General features: G+C 43.6%; 1 protein-coding gene across 1 annotated transcript in view; it reads left to right on the forward strand.

The window, feature by feature from the left end:
• The window catches only part of HMCN2 (hemicentin 2), a 185,863-nt gene that overhangs the window by 121,891 nt on the left and 44,109 nt on the right, over positions 1-19,863 (forward strand). The window contains 19 exon segments of the mRNA XM_051980197.1: positions 1,632-1,745; positions 2,241-2,383; positions 3,457-3,607; positions 4,591-4,809; positions 5,127-5,240; positions 6,144-6,331; positions 6,611-6,707; positions 7,446-7,607; positions 8,209-8,322; positions 9,005-9,207; positions 9,392-9,473; positions 9,793-9,924; positions 10,529-10,672; positions 10,838-10,997; positions 11,248-11,372; positions 12,029-12,212; positions 16,714-16,811; positions 18,730-19,002; positions 19,362-19,552. Coding sequence (XP_051836157.1) covers positions 1,632-1,745; positions 2,241-2,383; positions 3,457-3,607; positions 4,591-4,809; positions 5,127-5,240; positions 6,144-6,331; positions 6,611-6,707; positions 7,446-7,607; positions 8,209-8,322; positions 9,005-9,207; positions 9,392-9,473; positions 9,793-9,924; positions 10,529-10,672; positions 10,838-10,997; positions 11,248-11,372; positions 12,029-12,212; positions 16,714-16,811; positions 18,730-19,002; positions 19,362-19,552 — 2,894 coding nt within the window.

Below are 19,863 nucleotides of genomic sequence, written 5' to 3' on the forward strand. Positions count from 1 at the left end.
AGGTGAGGACTTAGTCAATAACTGGAAAATTAAAGAAAACAGGTAGTGGATCAAGAGGGCATAGCACGCTGAACAAAGGCAAGGTCTGGAGAACAAGAAAGGCTTGCTGTTTCTCTTTCAGCTCCTCCCCTTCCCCTTCAATGGGAGGTAGGCAATCTACAGTAAATCTGGTCTAGGAGCTTCTTGATTAAAAAAAAATTATTAATAGCTGATTGGAATGTGAAAAGAGTGGCAAAGTGTAACAGGGGTCCTCAAACTTTTTAAATAGGGGGCCAGTTCACTGTCCCTCAGACTGTGGGAGGGCCGGACTAGAGTAAAAACAAAAACTTTGTTTTGTGGGCCTTTAAATAAACAAACTTCATAGCCCTGGGTGAGGGGGCTAAACGTCCTCAGCTGCCGCATCTGGCCCATGGGCCATAGTTTGAGGACCCCTGTATGATGTGCCATTTTCACCTTGTTAACCTTGTTTTTCTTCCTGTAAAGTTAGAGGGATGAACCAGATCAAGTTTTCTTTTTTATTAAAGATTTTTATTTTCAAAACATATGCATGGATAAGTTTTCAACACTGAGCCTTGCAAAATCTTGTGCTCCAAAATTTTCTTCCTCTTCCTTCTACTCCCCCCCTAGATGGCAAGTATCCAATATATGTTAAACATGTGCAATTCTTCTATGCATAGTTCTACAATAATGCTGCACAAGAAAAATCAGATCAGAAACGAGAAAGAAAACAAAATGCAAGCAAATAATGACAAAAAGTGAAAATGCTATGTTGTGATCCACCCTCAGCTCTCATAGTCCTCTGTCTGAGTGTAGATGGCTCTCTTCATCACAAGTCTATTGTAATTGGCCTGAATCATCTCATTGTTGAAAAGAGCCACGTTCATCAGAATTGATCATCATATATATAATCTTGCTGTTATGAATTTCATAAGTGAGGCAGTAACAAAGGCATATATATAATACTTGCTGAAAAGTAGATTAACTTTTCTTAAATATTTTTGTGTCTTAGGTCCTTTTGATAGGTCGGCAAGACCTATGGATTCCTTCTTAGAATAATGTTTTTTTTTTAATTCATAATTGAAAGAAATGCTGGATTTCATTTCAAGAGTAATGAAAGGAAAAATGTGATTTTTTTTTCCACTTTCAAGTTAATAAATTCCTGGAAATCAACCCATTAAATTGGGTTAAGAACCCTGGCATTGGGGGACCCCTCACTGAGATAACTTCTAAGTCACTTTGAGCTTTCAAATTCCCAACTCCAGGCATTTTAAGTGACTATCTCCCATGCCTGGAATTCTCTCCCATCTGTCTCTAAGCCATAGGCTTAGAAGGAAATCCAGTCCTGTTAGTCCAGTCCTGTTAGTCTAACCCCTTTATTGAGGAAATCGAGATTTGGAGAGATAAGTGGTTAAGTCAGGGTTGCATAAGCAGTGGGTAGTGTCCATGCTCAGGCCTAGGCCTCTAAACACAATATACATTCTATTTGGCTAGTGTGAATGAGCACTGTCCCAGCTGGAGACATGAGACCTTGCCTTTGGGGGCCCTCCTCCCCAGGAGGCAGGGATTCTCAAGAAGAGTGGGGGCCCTTAAGGGAGCTCAGTGGTGAATCTTGGCTTCTGAACCCCAAGCAGGCACCCACGGGCTGCAGATCCTCAATGCCCAGGAGCAGGATGCTGGCCGATACACCTGTGTGGTCACGAATGAAGTAGGAGAGGCTGTGAAGAACTACCACGTGGAAGTGCTCAGTATGTAACAGTATCCCTGATGGGCAGGAGCTCCCCTGGCCAAAAACCTATTGATGGAATAGCCCTAACTCATCAGCCACATCTGTACTGAATTTCCTATGTAGAAAAAGAACCTCCATGTATTTCATTTGAATTTCATAAGTGAGGCAGTAACAAAAGCAAGCTTCTATTTTTCCTACTTTCCAGCTGAGGAAGCTGAAGCTCTGAGAGGGGAAGGGGCTAGGCTGACATTCCACAGTTAGCTGGTGAGAGATCCGGGACTAGAAACGGCTCTCCTGAGTGATGATCTCTAGCTGGGAGTGTATCACTCCAGGCCTGTCTTCATTGCACTACTTTGGTCTCTGGCCCAATAATGAGGGCTCCCCTGCCTCACCTCCTCAGAATCTGAAATCTGGCCGGGCACTGTGGGCACTCTTCCTCATCTGCTCCATTCCCAGGGCAAAGGGCTGCCTGTCTTCCTTAAAGCCTGACTCTCGAACTCTGCTCTGCTTTCAGTTCCTCCTTCTATTTCCAAGGATGATCCCTTGGATGAATTCAGTGTTAAAGAGGTGAAGGCCAAGGTCAATAGCACCCTAAGCTTGGAGTGCGAATCCTGGGCTATACCTCCTCCGACCATCACGTGGTACAAGGATGGACAGGTGAGCCAGGGAAGGGAGACAGAAACATTGCAAGGTTCAGGAAACTCAACGGGCTCAGCTGAGGAGTTTTTTACCCTTAAGTGTCAATGTGAGGTGAGTTGAGGGTCTGTAACCAGTGTGAAGACCCCAGACCCTTTAGTATGAGTGGGAGTCAGTAAGTTGGAGCTCCATCCATTTGCAGAGCAGTGGTACTATCTCAATCTGATCCAGGTTCTCAGGCATGAGAATAGAGAACAAAAAGGCTTATGGGACTTTCAGGTGGAATTTGTAAAGTTCCCTTTAAGGAAAAAGATGAACAAAGCTGGATGTTTCTGGGATAAGCCATGTTTGAGTATTGGGAATCATCCTAATAGCTCGCATTTTTATAGAGCTTGAGTGTTCTCAAAGTGCTTTCCTCACAGTAATCCCATGAGATTGTTAATGCAAGCACTATTATTCCCTTTTATGGGTGAGAAAACTGAGACCCAGATGGATTAAACCACTTGCCCACTCTTATAGCTAGGAAATGTAGGGCCTAGTCCAGGCTTCTTTCTGGGATCCCATACTACAGTTCTCAGGATAACCGTGTTTACCATGCTGGAGTCAGGGCAAAATTGGAGAATTAGGGAGCAGGCGCAGTTGGGAGCTAGGCCCTTGGTACAAGTGGACCCTCTGGTGCCTGATCCTTCCCTCCCCCGGCTCAGAGCCAGGGCTGATCCCTCACCGCTACTCCCTGGGCTTGGTGTAAGTTAGATAGCTTGTAAAAGTTTACTTTTATAGAGGGAGATTAGGAAGAAGCTCAGAGGCCCTGTGACTGTAACAGGACCCCCAGGGACTAAGGCCACAGAGCGTGGAGGCTGTGACAGAGCTTTCAGCTGCATCTGACCCACTTGAGGGCACTGAGGGCAGGAGTACCGGCGAGGGACCAGGCCGGGTTAGGTTTCAGTGGGGACATTTGCATCCTCTTGTTATGGCAGAGAATGGCCAAGGAGCTGGGCCTTCCACCCAAGTGGAGCGCGCCGCAGCCTCCTCGGCCAGGTCTGGCCCGTTTGGCTTGTCTCTGCTCCCCCTTACCCCGTGTCTCGTTCCTCCAGCTGGTGAGCCCCGACGATCGCCTCCACCTTCTGGCCGAGGGGCGGCTGCTCCAGATCAGTCCAACCAGGAGCTGGGATTCGGGGCGCTACCTCTGTGTGGCCACCAATGTGGCTGGGGAGGATGACAAAGACTTCCACGTGCTTATCCAGGGTCAGTGCCCAAGGAGAGGGGGGCTTGGGGAGGGCGAGCAGCCAGAGAGCTCACACGTGAGCTCATTCAAGCAGCTGTTCAGAGACAGGTAGAGGTTCCCTTTAGATCTGCAAAATGGTTTATACTCATAAGGATAGGACTGACCCTGTGAGTGTATTATCATAGGGAACTTCCAGGTGAGGAAACTAACTTCTAACCTTCAGCTCGGAACCTTTTCTGCAACTTGTAATCTTACTAGATCGCCCACAACACCAAGAAGTCAGCGTTCTTGGGTCACAGCCAGTTTGTGTCCTGGAAAGAACTTAAAGCTGTGTCTTCTCTTTACTAGACCAGGAAATTATCTACCCAGTAAATGAGTTAAATATCTAACTTCTTTGAGTTGAAGCCAATTATCCTTATATGTCCACTTGGCATAAAAGAAATGCAGGTCTGGATGTGACCTTGGAGATTATTCATTCATTTGTAACATTTGTGAAATATCTATCTATATCTATATCCATATTTATATCTATATACAGACACACATACATATGTGTATACACATGCAAATATAAACATATGTGTGCATGTATGTATATGTGGGTCTCTATAATATTTCATACATTCTGTGTGTGTGTGTATATATATATATATATATACATACAGCTATGCAAGATGTTAGGGGTGTAAGACTTTATATAAATATATATTTATGTATATAACTATATATAAGAGTTTATAATCTTGTAGGAGTGAAAAGGCATAAATATATATATATATATTTACACACATATGTATAGTTATAAGAAAAGTTAGAAAATATTTAGTGCACAAAAAAAGCTTTAATGTTCCTAGAATTTAGAACTGGAGGAAACCTCAGAGAACATCTAATCCAGCCAACCATTTTATAGAGGAGAAAACTGAGGCTCACAAAGGGAAGTATTTGCCTAAGGCAAAAAAGTTCCTTGATGGTTTTGCCCTGTTTTCCTCCCCCCACCTTCCAGTGCCCCCCATTTTTCAGAAGATTGCAGGTCCCAATGAAGTTTCTGGGACTGGCTACCAGGAGGAAGAGCTGAGGGGAGGCACGATGGAGTACCGGGAGATTGTGGAGAACAATCCTGCCTACCTATACTGTGATACCAGTGCTGTGCCACCCCCACAGCTTACCTGGTATAAGGATGGTCAGCCCCTCTCGAGCACGGAAGGAGTATCTGTGTTACAAGGTATGGGCTCCAGGGAAAATCTGGAAGCGTTAAACTGGATGTTACAACAGCTTGGTTCTCTAATCTCTCCTAGCCTTAAATTAAAAATGGTGTGATGAAACGACCATAGTGCCATGCCCATATATGTATAATTAAAGGCATTTGTGGTTTAGAAGATTGTCGATGAGACTTTGAATGACTCTTCCCTGACCATAACCCTCATCTTGGCACCAAACTGAGCCTCAATCTCTCCCTCCCCGAGAGTCAGCCTCCCTGACTACCTGTCCTATAGACTGTTTCCCGCAGGTGGCCCCTAGGAGCTCATTTTTCTTCTGCAGGTGGCCGGGTCCTACAGATCCCCATGGTCCGAGCAGAGGATGCTGGGAGGTACACGTGCAAAGCCTCCAATGAAGTTGGAGAGGACTGGCTGCATTATGAACTTTTGGTTCTGAGTGAGTCTCTGGGAGATAAGGGGAGGGAGACAGCCTTTATATCCTGTCCTGCAGATAAAGGGGCAGCCCACTGTGGTACCTTCCCCTTCCCTACTCCAGGGAGGGAGTCAGTGCTGAGATGGGAGAATTGATGGTCAGGGTTGGATGGACTTCTGGAAGAAGCCTGGGATTAGAGGGTAGGATGGATGCCTCTACCTTATACCTGACATCTCAAGTTCTCATCCTCGTGCTTTCTATAATACAATATGGCCAATTTCTTCCTTGAGCACAGGAGACTCCCAGACCCATCAACAAGATGTAATGGCTGAACATGTTCTTTGGATACATATTTATACAATTATCATGCTGCACAAGAAAAATCAGATCAAAAAGAGAAAGAAAACAAAACACAAGCAAACAACAACAGAGAGAGTGAGAATGCTATGTTGTGATTCACACTCAGTTCCCACAGTCCTCTCTCTGGGTGCAGATAGCTCTCTTCATAACAAGATCATTGGAATTGGGCTCAATCATCTCATTGTTGAAAAGAGCCACATTTGGGTTATTTTTCAACCATGTGGCATGAATGGTTAGCAAAAACACACACAGAAACTACAAAGTGATCTAAACACCAGTTCAGAAAAGAAGTGTGGGAAGAGAGAGTAATGGTAGTGATAGTAATAACAGCGAGCATTTATCTAGTGCTTTAAGGCTTGAAAAGTGTTTTACACGTCATCTCACTTGGTCTTGGTCCAACCCTGTTGGAGTTGTAGATGAGGGAACTGAATCTAGGCAAAGTTAAGTGACTGCCAGGATGACCAGCTAGCGAGTGTCTGGGGCAGAAATGCAGTGTGATCTTCCTGACTCCATGCCAGTTGGGCTCAGGGTTCCTCCACATCTCCCTCCCTCCTTGTGTCTCCTCAGCCCCACCTGTGATCCAGGGGGATCCTGAAGAGCTGGTGGAGGAAGTGACGGTGAATGCCAACAGCACAGTCAGCCTACAGTGCCAGGCTCTGGGTGCCCCACCACCAGCTATCTCATGGCTCCGGAATGGGCTGCCCCTCACTCCTAGCTCAAAGCACCAGGCCCTGGAGGATGGGCAAGTCTTGCAGGTCAGCCTTTCCTCATGGCTTACCAGTGAGGGTAGGACGACCCAGAGTGGGCAAAGGGCCGGGTTACGAGGGAGGCCCAGGAGCTGTCATTTTCAATGCCAAGTAAGCAGCTGCCCTTGAAGTGATACGGCTACTCACACCCATGAGAGTGCTCCTCCCAGGAGTGATGGAGATAAGAGTTGCCCCCTGGTTACCCTCATACTGGTGGGCAGCTCCAGGGAATCCTCGAGGACCTCTCACTCCCAGGCACTGCCAGGACGCCATTTTCTCCTCTTGCAGGTCTCTGTTGCCGACGTGACCGACTCTGCCAGCTACATGTGTGTGGCAGAGAACTCAGCAGGCTCAGCTGAGAAGCTTTTCACCCTTAAGGTTCAAGGTGAGAACGGGATGTGGCGTTGCATAGCTACATTGAACAAAGTGTAGTAAGTAACTACTGAACACCGTGCACGATGCTAAGGGCTGGGGAGATATAAAAATTTATACCAAGGCAGCCTACAAAGGCATCATAATGATAACAGGACACGGTGGTTGAGAATTATGGCTTCTCTGTGATCATTTCCCCTTCCTCACTCCTTCCATATGGCTTGACTCATTCCTCTGGGGAAACAGGTAGCGGGCACCGTGGAACAGCAGAATGAGGGATAGATTGTCAGGAGTCAAGGGTTCCAGTCCCAGCTCTGCCACTAAACAGCTATGACTATGGGCTTGTCACACCTTTTGTTGGGCCTCGGTTTCCCCTTCTGAAAAATTAGGGTGTTGGGCTTGGTAATCTTTCAGGTTCCTTCCAGTACCTGTGGGTATATGCCTATAGTCTATGGTTTTTTTTTTTTTTTTGACAGAGAAGGTATTAATACAACAGAAAGATCATTAGCTCTGGAATGGGTTCAGACACCATCTTTAATTTGGACACATCCCTTACTCTCACTGGACCAGAGAGGGATGGCCCTCTCCCCATTTCTACACTAATGATTCTGTGATTCTGTAGGATTAGGTCTACGCCATTCTTGTGACCTCTGCAGCCAGTCAGCAATAGTCATCCAAAGTCAAAGGTGCACACAACTGAGTTTCTGTTTTCATTTGTCTTTCTTTGATTCTTGTGTGACTGTGGGAACAGCTCCCCCCAGGATCACCGGCCTGAACCCAGAACGTATTACAGCCATTGTGAATAGCAGTGTGGCCCTTCCTTGCGATGTCCACTCCCACCCTAGCCCTGAGGTGACATGGTACAAGGATGGCTGGGCCCTCCCTTTCAGTGAAGAGGTCTTCCTCCTGCCTGGTGGGTAAAATGACAACTTTAGCAGGACAAAGGCTGTGTCCTGGGGAGCTGGCCATCTTCAGCTCTGGCAGAAGGGTAGCTCTCATTTCAATAAGCTGGGGTGGACAGATTTTCTTAATTGATAGTCAGAGCAGTACATTTAGGAAGACAAGAATGTAAATGTCAAAGCAGTAAGTTTTTATAAGGTACTTACTGTGTTCTGGGCATTTTGCTAGGAAATATGGAGTCTAATATATAGAGAGGTCTAATTTATAATACTGCTGTAAAAGTCAGTAACATAAGTTCTAGTCCTGTCTCTGACATTAACTTGTATTGTGATTATAGAAAAGTCTTTTGGAGTCTTGGTTTCCTCATCTCTAAAATGGAGATAATGATACCTTCTACTCCAACTAATGCAGTTAACATGAGAATCATATTTTAAAAGTTCAAGTAAATAAATGATTGATTAGATGGCAGAATGAATGCTCAGCATAGAGCCTTATCTGTTATTGACTAAGTGATTTAGGGAGAAGGAAACAGAATTAAAGGGGAGGTCGTTGAGGTGGAAGGCAGAAGGCCCACTTTCCTGGCATGAAGAGTCTCCCCTCTCTGGACCTCCCAGGTACCCACACCCTGCAGCTGCCCCGGCCCCAGCCATCTGACACAGGCACATATACTTGTGAAGCCCTCAATGTAGCCGGCAGAGACCAGAAGCTTGTGCTGCTCAGTGTGTTTGGTAAGCAGTGTCCGGGGGCAGCATTTCCTGTCTTCCTTCCCATTCTCTTCCGTATTTTGCTGCCACCCTGAGCATTTAAATCTGTGAATTAAAGGTATTGGAGCAAATGGCCTCTCGGTCCCCTCTACTTGTGACATCATTTGTTTTTGTGATTCTGAATTCTGGGATTGTCCCCACCATGACCATCTGTGTCCTTCCTGACTGAGTATTGTCCAAAAACAGAAAGGATACTTGGGATGCCCAGAAGCCCTCAAGACCTTTTCTCCCACAAACCAGTGTTATGGTACAATAGCATTTGTCTATGGGGTCTGTTGGCATCTTTTTGCCTTCTCCCTGTGAAGACTTGGAGAACCAGACCAATCTTTGGATCCTCATTCAGGGCTTCTTGGTTAGTCCCAGGAGTGAAAAGGAGAAAAGTGAGGTTATAGTTTCCTTTGTTTTTTTAAGCATTTGGGTGAAAACCCTCCCTTCCTCTTCACTCTAGAATTAATTAAACCACTGGCAGCAAAAAAATAGTGGGAAAAATACTGGATTTGGAATCATAAGAAATCCAGGTTCAAATTCTATTATTCATACGGTGTTTCATCTGTAAGTAAGGGAGAGGATTAGACATGTTTGAAACCATGGGACTCCAAATCCTATGATTCAGTCTTAGAGACCATCTGATCTTTCTCTCTCTCAGCCCCACCTACCATCAAGCAAACCTCAGGTGGACAGCAGGACACAACAGTGGTGCGAGTTGGGGACACAGCTGTCCTACAATGTGAGTCAGACACTCTGCCGGAGCCAGTGATAACTTGGTATAAAAATGGACAACAGATAACTCTGGACCAGCAGGTTGAAATGCTGTTGGATGGACAGAAACTGGAGATTGTGAATGTCCAGGTGAGCAGATAGCTGCTCTAGTTGACAAATTGGGAAATGAGAGGGAGGTGCTATGGGAGGAGAGCCAAATGCCCAGCACCTTTAGGATCCTTTTACCCTTTCTTTATGGCTCTGGGTAAGGGCAAATGGGGGTGATCCATCTCCCCTTGTGTCTCAAGGCTCAGTCAGTCTCTATTTGTTCCAGGTAGCAGATAAAGGTTTATACAGCTGTAAAGTCAGCAACATAGTTGGTGAGGCTGTCCGGACCTTTGTCCTCACTGTTCAGGGTAAGAGATTATGAAAAAGGAAGGACCAGGCTCAGTGAATCTGGAGTTTCCTTGGTCTCTGTACTGACTGGTAGCAAACTGCTAAAAACAAAACAAAACAAAATAAAAAAAAAAAAACTGTCTTTGTTTTCTTATCTCTGGAATGGGGGCAAGAATATCTCTTATCTCAAAAGTGACTACAGAGGAGAAACAATACCATAATTGGAAGCCTTGAGTACAGTTCAGAGCTATGGTGAATCCTTTGGGGAGGGTCAATGGGCTCTGGGTTTTCTACCCCACAGACTCTGTGGATCCTGAATGTTTTACTTCCCTCTCGTAGTACCCCCAATCTTTGAGAATCCTGAAACAGAGACTCTGAGCCAGGTGGCTGGAAAATCCCTGGTCCTGGTGTGTGATGTGGCTGGGGTTCCTGCCCCTACCGTCACCTGGTTGAAGGACAGGATGCCTGTTGGTGAGTCGGCCAAGACTCCAAAGTCTGAAATTGAATCCAAGATTCACGTGCCTTGTAGAAGAGGGTGGGAGGTGGGCAGGGTCCCAGCTGGACTAGTGGAATGAAGTCAGCTACTGGAGCTCTCATCAAGAATCCTAGAGTGAACTGCTAGGGTAGTTTTGACTCTCTTTCTCTTGCCCAGGGCTCCAATCAACAAGTCTCTGTGGGGAAAAAAGGGGGAATTCTAAGTTGGGAGAGAGGAGGAAATCAATCAATAGTATAGAGATGGGAACAGGTAGAGTTTACTCAAGGAACATTGAATAGCACAGTCAAAGGTGAATTGGGGGAAAGTAAGTGTAATGGAATTTCCATGAAAGTCAGCCAAGAGTCCAATTTGATGCAACAAAGTCAAATCTTCCCAGTGTCATGCATCCTTATATGATGGTTAGATGAATGAATGCGTGAGTGAGTGAATGTGTATTTCTTAGAATGAGCCAAATGCAAATGGGACTAGCAGACATGGTAACTCCTTAATTCAAGCTTGAGCACTTAAAGTACCCAGGTAGGGTACAGTTAGGGATCTCTGCAGGGGAAGAGTTTGATGATTAGCTTCCTCTCCCTGCAGAGAGCAGTGTGGAGAGAGGAGTGGTCTCCAGAGGGGGCCGCCTGCAGCTCAGTCGCCTGCAACCCTCCCAGGAGGGTACCTACACCTGTGTGGCCGAGAATCCCGAGGCTGAAGCCCGCAAAGATTTTGTGGTGATGGTGTTAGGTATGTCAGGGATGCTGCTGCCCAGCCAGGATTGTCTGGAGACGGTCCAGCTCAGTCTGACCCGTGACCAATATTTGGCATTGGGGACCCTTTGGTGTTTTCCTTCTTGGTCAGGAGCTACTCCCTACTTAGACTCTGGTCTGAGGACTTTCCCTCTGCTTACAGTGGCCCCCAGGATCCTGAGCTCTGGGGTTCCCCAGGAGCATAATGTCCTAGAAGATCAGGAAGTGAGGCTGGAGTGTGAGGCAGAAGGGCAGCCGCAGCCGGACATCTTGTGGCTGAAGGACGGGAGGCCCTTGGGAATTCACATCTCTCCCCACCTTCGGTATGTACTGCCCTTCAGGAGGTCAGGCCCCCGGCCACCAGTACCTTCCAATTTCCAGTTGCCTTACATCTATTCTATGAATACTTTGTACATATCTGACTTTCCGAGTTGCTACAATGCCATGAGCATGGCAAGCACTTAATAAGTGCTTTTTGACTAAAGCGCCTTGAGAGCTGGATGGAAGGGAGATGGGGGTGGGGAGTGAGGGAGGACCCTTCTCTCTATCTCCCTTCTGCCCCTGCTGGCGCAGGTTCTATACAGATGGCAGCTCCCTGGTCCTGAAGGGCTTGAAGGCTTCCGACTCCGGGGCCTACACCTGCCTTGCCCAGAACAGTGCTGGAGAAGACACCAAACTGCACACACTCAGCGTGCTGGGTAAGGTGCCAAGGAGGGGGGCAGATCCTTTCCTGGGGCGGCAGCCCCCTTCCAGCTTGGCTTCTGATGACCCCTAGGTGAAATTGAGTAACGAGGAATGATGAGATCACTTCTGACATATCCAGGACCTCCTATCTGTGGTATCCTGGTGCATCCATCTTGGAGCTTGGGAATCATCCTTGGACACTTGGCTTTTAGTTTCTGCATCACCATTAACTCTTGTGGTTCTTTTGGGACGAGTTACTTAGCATTCTCCACACTTCAGGGTCCTTACCCATAAAGCTGATATTTAATAATCCCCCCCCCTCCCCGCCAACATGGAATTGTTGGGAGGATACAGTGAGCTTGGAAGTAGGCCAAGTGAAAAAACCAGAGACTCCTTGATCATAGATAGAGACCTGGACTTGAAGTTAAGACCTGAGTTCAAATGCTGACTCATATTTACTAGCTGTGTGATCTTAGACAAGCCACTTGCTTCAGTGCACCTCACTTCCCTCATCTATAATGTAAGAGGATTGGATCTTATGACTTTAAGATCTCAAATTCTGAGAGTTTTTTTAAAGGACAATTTTTTTTTTGAGAAGAGAAAATGAACCTGTTTGAGAAGACCTTCTTACCTAGGTCTCTATTTCTCTCTCTCTTTGCCCCTCTACCAGTTCCCCCCACCATCGATAAAGGGGCCAATGGATCAGGGACCTTAATAAGTGTACCAGGGGAGCTAGTGACCCTGGCATGCCCAGCCCGAGGCTCCCCACCAATACAGATTAACTGGCTGAAGGATGGCCTCCCCATGCCACTGTCCCAGCGCACCCATCTCCATTCGTCGGGCCGTACTCTCAGGTAAGAGAAGAGCGGATGGGTGTTGGAGAACCTTAGACATGCTAACATCTCTCATCAATGCCTTATAATGGTTAGTTGAGTACTGCTGAGTCAGGAATTTTGCTACTAAAACTCAGAAAGTCCAAGGCCTATAAATATTTTTTAAAACCTCATGGGTTTCACATGTGCAAAAACGTTTGTGGCAGCCCTTTTTGTATGGCAAGGAACTGGAAACTGAGTGGATGCCCATCACTTGGAGAATGGCTGAGTAAATCGTGGTATATGAATATTATGGAATATTATTGTTCTGTAAGAAATGATCAGCAGGATGGTGTCAGAGAGGCTTGGAGAGACTTACATGAACTGATGCTGAGTGAAATGAGTAGAACCCTGTACAATGATCACACGGGAACAGCAAGATTATGTGATGATCTATACTTTAACATATTTAACATGTATTAGACTACCTGCCATCTAGGGGAGGGTGTGGTAGGAAGGAGTGGAAAATTTGGAACAGAAGTTTTTGCAAGGGTCAATGTTGAAAAAAATTACCCATGCATATGTTTTGTAAATAAAAAACTATAATAAAAATTTCACGGGTATAACAATATTGAATGTAAGTATATAAATGCTACATAAATAATTCTCACAAGTAGTTGAATTGGAATTCCAGGTACTGAGGTAATATTGTAGTCTAGATAAGGGAGAGATATGAAATTTTTAGCTTTATTGGTTCCCTACCACATCAAACCTGCTTCCTGTAACATTGTTTGAGACCAGAATCAAGACTTCTGTGCTGTCCCCTGACCCCGCCAAGCCCACATACCTAATCCTTCTCTCAGATCTTATAACAATTATTGTCTGTTCTTTTCTTCTAACATCTAAGACATCCTTCCTTTTAATTATTGGTTGCTTTCAGTCCGCAGCTTGGCTTTCTATCTAGACAATTCTCTCTTTTTTATATGTAATTCTTTTAAGCATATCTTCATATTTGTCATATTGTGCAAGAAAAATCAGACCAAAAAGAAAAAAGTGAAAAAAACCAAATAAACAAAAATGAAAATGCTAAGTTTCAATTTGCATTCAGTTCCATAGTTCTCTTTCTGGATGCAGTTGGCATTTTCCATCCTGAGTTTATTGGAATTGTCTTGAATAACTGTGATGGTGAAAAAAGCCAAGTCTATCACAACTGATCATTGCATAATCTTGTTCTCTCGGTACTGCTCACTTCAAACAGCATCAGTTCATGTAAGTCTTTCAAGACTTTTCTGAAATCAGCTTGCTCATTATTTCTTGTAGAACAATAATATTCCATTACCTTCATATACCATAACTTATTCAGCCATTCTCTGACTAATGGGCATCCACTCAATTTCTAGTTTCTTGCTACAGTAAAAAGGGCTGCTATAAATATTTTTGCACATGTGAGTTCTTTCCCCTTCTTTTATAATCTCTTTGGGATACAGACTCAGTAGAGATACTGCTGGATCAAAGGGTATGCACAGTTTGATAGCCCTTTGAGCATAGTTCCAAATTGGAACTATGAATGGTTGGATCAGTTCACAACTCCACCAACAATGTATTAGTGTCCCAGTTTTCTCACATTTCCTTCAATATTTATCATTATTTTTTCCTGTCATCTTAGCCAATCTCAGAGGTGTGTAGTGGTACCTCAAAATTGTCTTAATTTCCATTTCTCTGATCAATAGTGATTTAGAACATTTTTTCATATGACTAGAAATGGTTATAATTTCTTCATCTGAAAATTGTCTGCTCATATCCTTTGACTATTTACCAATTGGAGAATGGCTTGCATTCTTATAAATTTGAGTCAATTCTCTCTATGTTTTAAAAATGAGGCCTTTATCAGAACCTTTGGATGTAAAGATTCCCCCCCCCCCCAGTTTTCAACTTCCCTTCTAATCTTGGCTGCAATAGTTGTTTGTACAAAATTTTATAAATTTAATATAATCAAAATTAAAAGATAATTTTAAAAATTTATTTTTTTAAGATTTTGAGTTCCAAATTTTTCTCATTCTATCCCATACCTTCCCTCTTCCCAAGACAGTAAGCAATCTAATACAGGTTTTACATGTACAATCGTTTAAAACATATTTTTATATTAGTCATGTTGCAAAAGAAATCCAAACAAAAGGGAAAAACATAAGAAAGAAAAACAACAACAAAACAAACAAAAACAGTAGGCTTTGGTCTGCATTTGGTTTCCATAATTCTTTCTCTGGATATGGATGTCATTTTCCATCCCAAGTCAAGAAGACTCATTTTCCTGAATTCAAATTTGGTTTCAGATACTTTCCTGCTGATGACTCTGAGAAAGTCACCTAATCCTGTTTGCCTCAACTTTCCTGCCTGTAAAATGAGCCAGAGAAAGAAATGGCAAACCACTTTTGTATCTTTTCTAAGAAAACCCTAAATGGGATCATGGAGAGTCAGACATGATTGAAATAATTAAACAACAGTAATCTAGCCCATATTCACAGCATCTCTCTCTAACATCTATCCTTTTTCTCCATGCACAGCCACTGCTGTCATCCTCTCTTGTCTGAATCTCTTGGAGCAGTCTCCTAATTTGTCTCTCAGCTTCCAGGCTCCCCCCTTTTCAATCTATAATTGCCAGAATAATCCCAAGGCATCCAGCCTAGGACATTGGTCTCACTATGTGACTCTCCTATTTAAAACTCACCTCCTTTGCCTAACATTTAAAGTTCTCTAAAATTTGTTTCTAGCCAGCCTTTCCAGACTATTTCCTTTCATATCTTCTATGAGGCATCCAAATTAGCCTACTAATTATTCCTGAGGGCAATTTTCTGTCTCCACGCTTTATTTGTTTGCACAGGTTGTCTCATGCCTGAAATGCATTCCCTGGCTCCATCTTAACTATAGCTCATTTGCTGCTTCCTCTTGCTTTTCCTTGTCCCCAGATCAGGTTAGAGCTTTCTCTCTCTCCTCAAACTACTTTGAATTTGTTTATCTGGGTTGTACTTCGCAGTAGAGTGTAAGCCTCTGAGGGGTGAGATTCTTCCTTCTTTTTATTTTGTATTCCTTGGGTTTAGTGCCTAACACATAGTAGGTGCCTAACACATACTTAAAACATAATTGTTGAGTGGATGTTTGAGGAGCAGGAAGGTGGAGTGAATACTAGATTTGGTGTTAGGAGACAAGAATTCAATCCTAGCTTCAATAGTTGCTGCATGTAATCTAGACATTTGACTTCCCTATTTCATGTCCTTCATCCATGAGTGTGCTGGCAAATGTTTAATAACCAGTTCTTGAGCTAGGGGGAGGAGAGGGATATATGTGTGGAAATTATCCATGACACACTCTTAAGTTTAATCTGCAATTATTATTTTTCTTCCCACTTTCTTAACTATTAGCAATGAGCAAAAACTATAATAAATCAATCCCGAGAGCTAGCATGTTCCTGTCTTTACCCTAGTTCTTTGCTGCCTACTTAACATGTGACTTTGTTCATCTGACATTCATCACTTCTAATTTATTTTCACATGCACAAGTCTTTGAACCTCAATTTTCTGATCTGTAAAATGAGGGAGTGAGTGTGATAGTTCCTACAGTTCCTTCCAGCTTTAAATCTAATATTCTATCATCTATAAAGTGGAAATAGAGTATTGGGACTTGCAACCTCGCAGGGTTGTTTGAAAAAAGTGCGTTGTAAGCCTTACAACTCTAGAAATGTGAGGTTTACTGTCTCAGGAAAAAGAGAGGGGAAGAAAGGAGGGAGAGATAGAAATTGAAATTCAAAACTTTAAATAAAAATGTTTTTTTAAATAAATGTGAGTTATTATTTTATTCATTCTTATGGTATACATGAAACTCAAGCTTCTCAGCATCAGCTGGCCAAAATACCCAGCTCCATCCCCTCCTTCCCAGCTTTCCTGAGTCTGCCTAGCCAGCAACAGTCCTGGAATTTCCTAAGACATGAGATTGTTAGGGTTGGCTATACCTTCCTCATGACTCTTTAAAAAAATTATATAGTTTTAAATTTTTTTCAATTACATGTATAGACAATTTTCAACACTGACTTTTTTTATGATTTTGAATTCCAAATTGTTCTCCCTCAAGACAACAAGCAATCTGATAAAGATTATACATGTGCAATCATGTGAAACATTTCCACATTAGTCATGCTGTGAAAAATAAAATAGGAAAATAACGCAAAAAAAAAAAAATCCCCAAAGAAAGTGAAAGTAATAGGCTCCAATCTGTGTTCAGTTCTTTCTCTGCATGTGGATAGCCTTTGTCAGGAGGAATTTTTTGGAATTATATGGGATCACTGAATTGTTAAGAGCTATGTCTGCCATAATTGATTGTTGTACAATGTTACTGTTATTGTGTACAATGTTGCTTTTCTGACTTCACCCAGCATTCATCTCATGTGTCTTTCTCCTGAGCAGGATGGGGAAAGGGCCACCTGTTGGGAATATATCCATTTGGTCTCCTGCTTATACCAGGTTGTTCCCCGCTTTTTTACTCCACTGTTTAGGATTTCCCAGGTTCAGGTGGCAGATGCAGGAACTTTCACATGTGTGGCCTCCAGCCCTGCAGGAGTAGCTGAGAGAACCTTCAGTTTGCAGATTCATGGTATGGAGGAAGGGGTTGGCAGGATGGGCTGGCTGAATATGGGTTCCTGGCTGGGGCAGAGTAGGGGCAGCCTCTCTGAGAAGGCAATCTAGAAGGCTGCTTCTATTTCTTAATCTTCTATTAGGATGCCCTAACCCACCCCAATCCTGATGGCTGGCAAGAGGAAAGAATAGATGACTCTAGTGGGGGTGGTGAACAACATGGAACATGTCAGAGCCTCCCTGTAAGATTCTAAGCAGAGTTTTTGCCTTGGGCCCCCTTTAGTCACAGAACCAAAGACGATGAAAGTTGAGATGGGCCTTTGGGATCATCTCATGTACTTCAACCCCCTCATTTTAGAGATGAAGAAACTGGGGCCCACGCTGGTAAAAGGACTGCCTCAGGTTCAGACAAGTAGAGATGTATCAGGAAGTAACTTTTTCCCTTAGAAAAAGTTCAAGACTGACTAGAAGGGCTTTTTATTTTAATTATTGCTCTTTTGTGTAGTAGGAAGAGTGCTGCACTTGCAGCAAGGAGATCTGGGGTTGGAATCCTGGTTCTGACACTTACTTAGTGGCTAAGTGACCATGAGCAAAACACTTGACTCCTTAGAACCTCAGTTTTCTTGTCTATAAAATGGGGGTTTACAATACTTGGACTATATCATGGTTTTGTTGGGAAGATCGTGGTTGTTAAAGGAAAAACTTTATGTAACCTTAGAGTGCTATGGAAATTCAATTCATCAAACATTAAGCACCTGCTATGTGCCAAGTACTATGCTAAGTGCTGGGAATTCAAAAAGAAGCAAAAGACAATCTTTGCCCTCAGAAAACTTTTAAAATGGGAGATCATGTAAACATATCCTTACAAAATAAGCTAAAATACAGGATATAATTAAATAGGATATAATTAAAAGAAGGAAGGCAGTTAAAATAAAAAGTTAAAGTAAAAAGGAGTTAAGAGGGGTTAGGGAAGGTTTCCTGTTGAAGGTGGGATTATAGTTGGGACTTAAAGGAAGCCAGAGAGATCATTAGTTTCATCAGAGGAAGGAGAACATTCCAGGTATGGGGAAAAGCCAGGGAGAATGCCCGGATTTGAGTGAGTTATTATTATTATTACTTGATAGAGTTCAGATTGAAATGAACCTTAGATCACTCTCCTACTATTATTTTTAAATAATAGTTTTTTTTATTTTTCCCAATACATGCAATGATAATTTTCAATATTCACTTTTGCAAAACTTTGTATTCCAAAAATTTCCCTCCCTTCTTCCTTCCCTATCAATATAGGTTAAATGTGCAATTCTTCTAAATTATTTTTTATATTTAATGTTTTATGAAATATTGACTATCTGAAAAAATAATAACTTTTGTAGTGGAATTTGTCATTATTGTTATTGTTATTATTGCTATGGGAATCTGTGATTTTATTATTATATGGGACTCCCATATAATATTAACCTGTTATTATTGCAAGGGAACCTGTGATTTTATTATTATATGGGATTCCCAGGTGAAGAAATTCCCTATACCAATGCAGACTAGCACCTTTGCAATTTGTTCATTTTAGGGTGCCTGGGGCATTCTTACTCAGGGTCACATAGCCAGGATGTGTCTGAGGTAGGATTTGAATCCAGATTTTCCTGGTTTCAGCATCATCCCTTTCTTCACTATAGCACAGTATCTGTTTTCATCATCATTTTCATTAGTGAATGGCAACATAGAATCTAGTTTCTATGGCTATTGCCCCTGTAGACATCTAGTATCATCAAGGAATAGCAGAGCCAGTGTGGGAATGCCTTAGTATTTTCCCAGCTTCTTCTCAAGAGTTTACCTCTCCTCCCCAAAATATGCTATTGTTAGTGGGAGTAAGCCTTCTATTGGTAATTCTGGCTGACATCAGATAAAACACCTGCTGTAATCTTCCCTCCTCTTCCAAGTTCCCCCTGTCCTAGAGCCTTCAGAGAGCAAGGATGCTATGGCTGTAGTGAGGGGCTCCGATGTCACGCTCCCTTGTGAGGCCACAGGGACCCCCCTGCCTGCTGTGTCTTGGCTCAAAGATGGAGCATCCTTGATGGTCCAGAGGCTGGGCCTCGGGACAGGGACCAGCCTGCAGCTGGAGGCGGTGCAGGCTGACGACGCAGGAACATACTCCTGCGTGGCTGTCAATGAAGCTGGAGAAGCGATCAGACACTTCCAGCTCGCTGTGATGGGTAAGCTTCTCATTCACCTTCCTTTTCCCTTCTACCTCTATTGCCTTTCCATGTCTTAACTCCCACTTTTCTGGCAACCTTGGACTGAGAAAGGGGAAGAATAAAGGAAGGGTCACGTGGAGGGAGATGGTGATAAAAGCCTGTCAAGTTTCAAGGAAGCAGATGGACAAGATTATTTGGGAGCTCATAAGCAAATACCTTGGTTTCGATGGTAAACTGACCTCTGTGTGGGAAACTGGTCATCCCCACTGCACGCACTTCTCAGTTCTCTAAGATAATTCCATTTGGTGCCATTTCAGGAGGAACAAGGCAAGAATAGCCCTTTTCCTCCAGTGACTCCCAGCCTGAACCCCTTGCAGAACCCCCCCGGATTGAGGACTCAGGCCAGGCTGCAGAGATGCTATTGCTTCCTGGTGCCCCTTTGGAGCTCATCTGCAATGCTCTTGGTAGCCCCATGCCCAACATCACCTGGCAGAAGGATGGGCAAGCTGTGGCCAGGATAGGAAGTATCATCAAGAATGGGCGTGTTCTCCAAGTGGAAAGCGTCCAGGTGTGTGTGTGATGTGTGTGTGTGTATGTGATGTCAGTCATTTCCCAGACCCAGTTACAATCTGACTTCCTAATTTCTTTCATTGTATTCTCACTACATTCATGGCCTTTTCTCAAATAAACAAAAAAGAATAAGACCTGACTTCTGTCTAGTTGAAGTTTGAAAGGATCTATGTAAAGGGATCAGTGGGAACTAAGGTTGGAAGGAGGCTAAAGCCAGACCATGTAGGGACTACTATTCAAGACTAAGGCATACAAATTTGTTCCTGGAGGGTAGAGGGAACCTTGACAATGTGGTATTGATCTCAGAAA

The sequence above is a fragment of the Antechinus flavipes genome, chromosome 2, assembly GCF_016432865.1.
Source record: "Antechinus flavipes isolate AdamAnt ecotype Samford, QLD, Australia chromosome 2, AdamAnt_v2, whole genome shotgun sequence".
Taxonomy (NCBI): domain Eukaryota; kingdom Metazoa; phylum Chordata; class Mammalia; order Dasyuromorphia; family Dasyuridae; genus Antechinus; species Antechinus flavipes.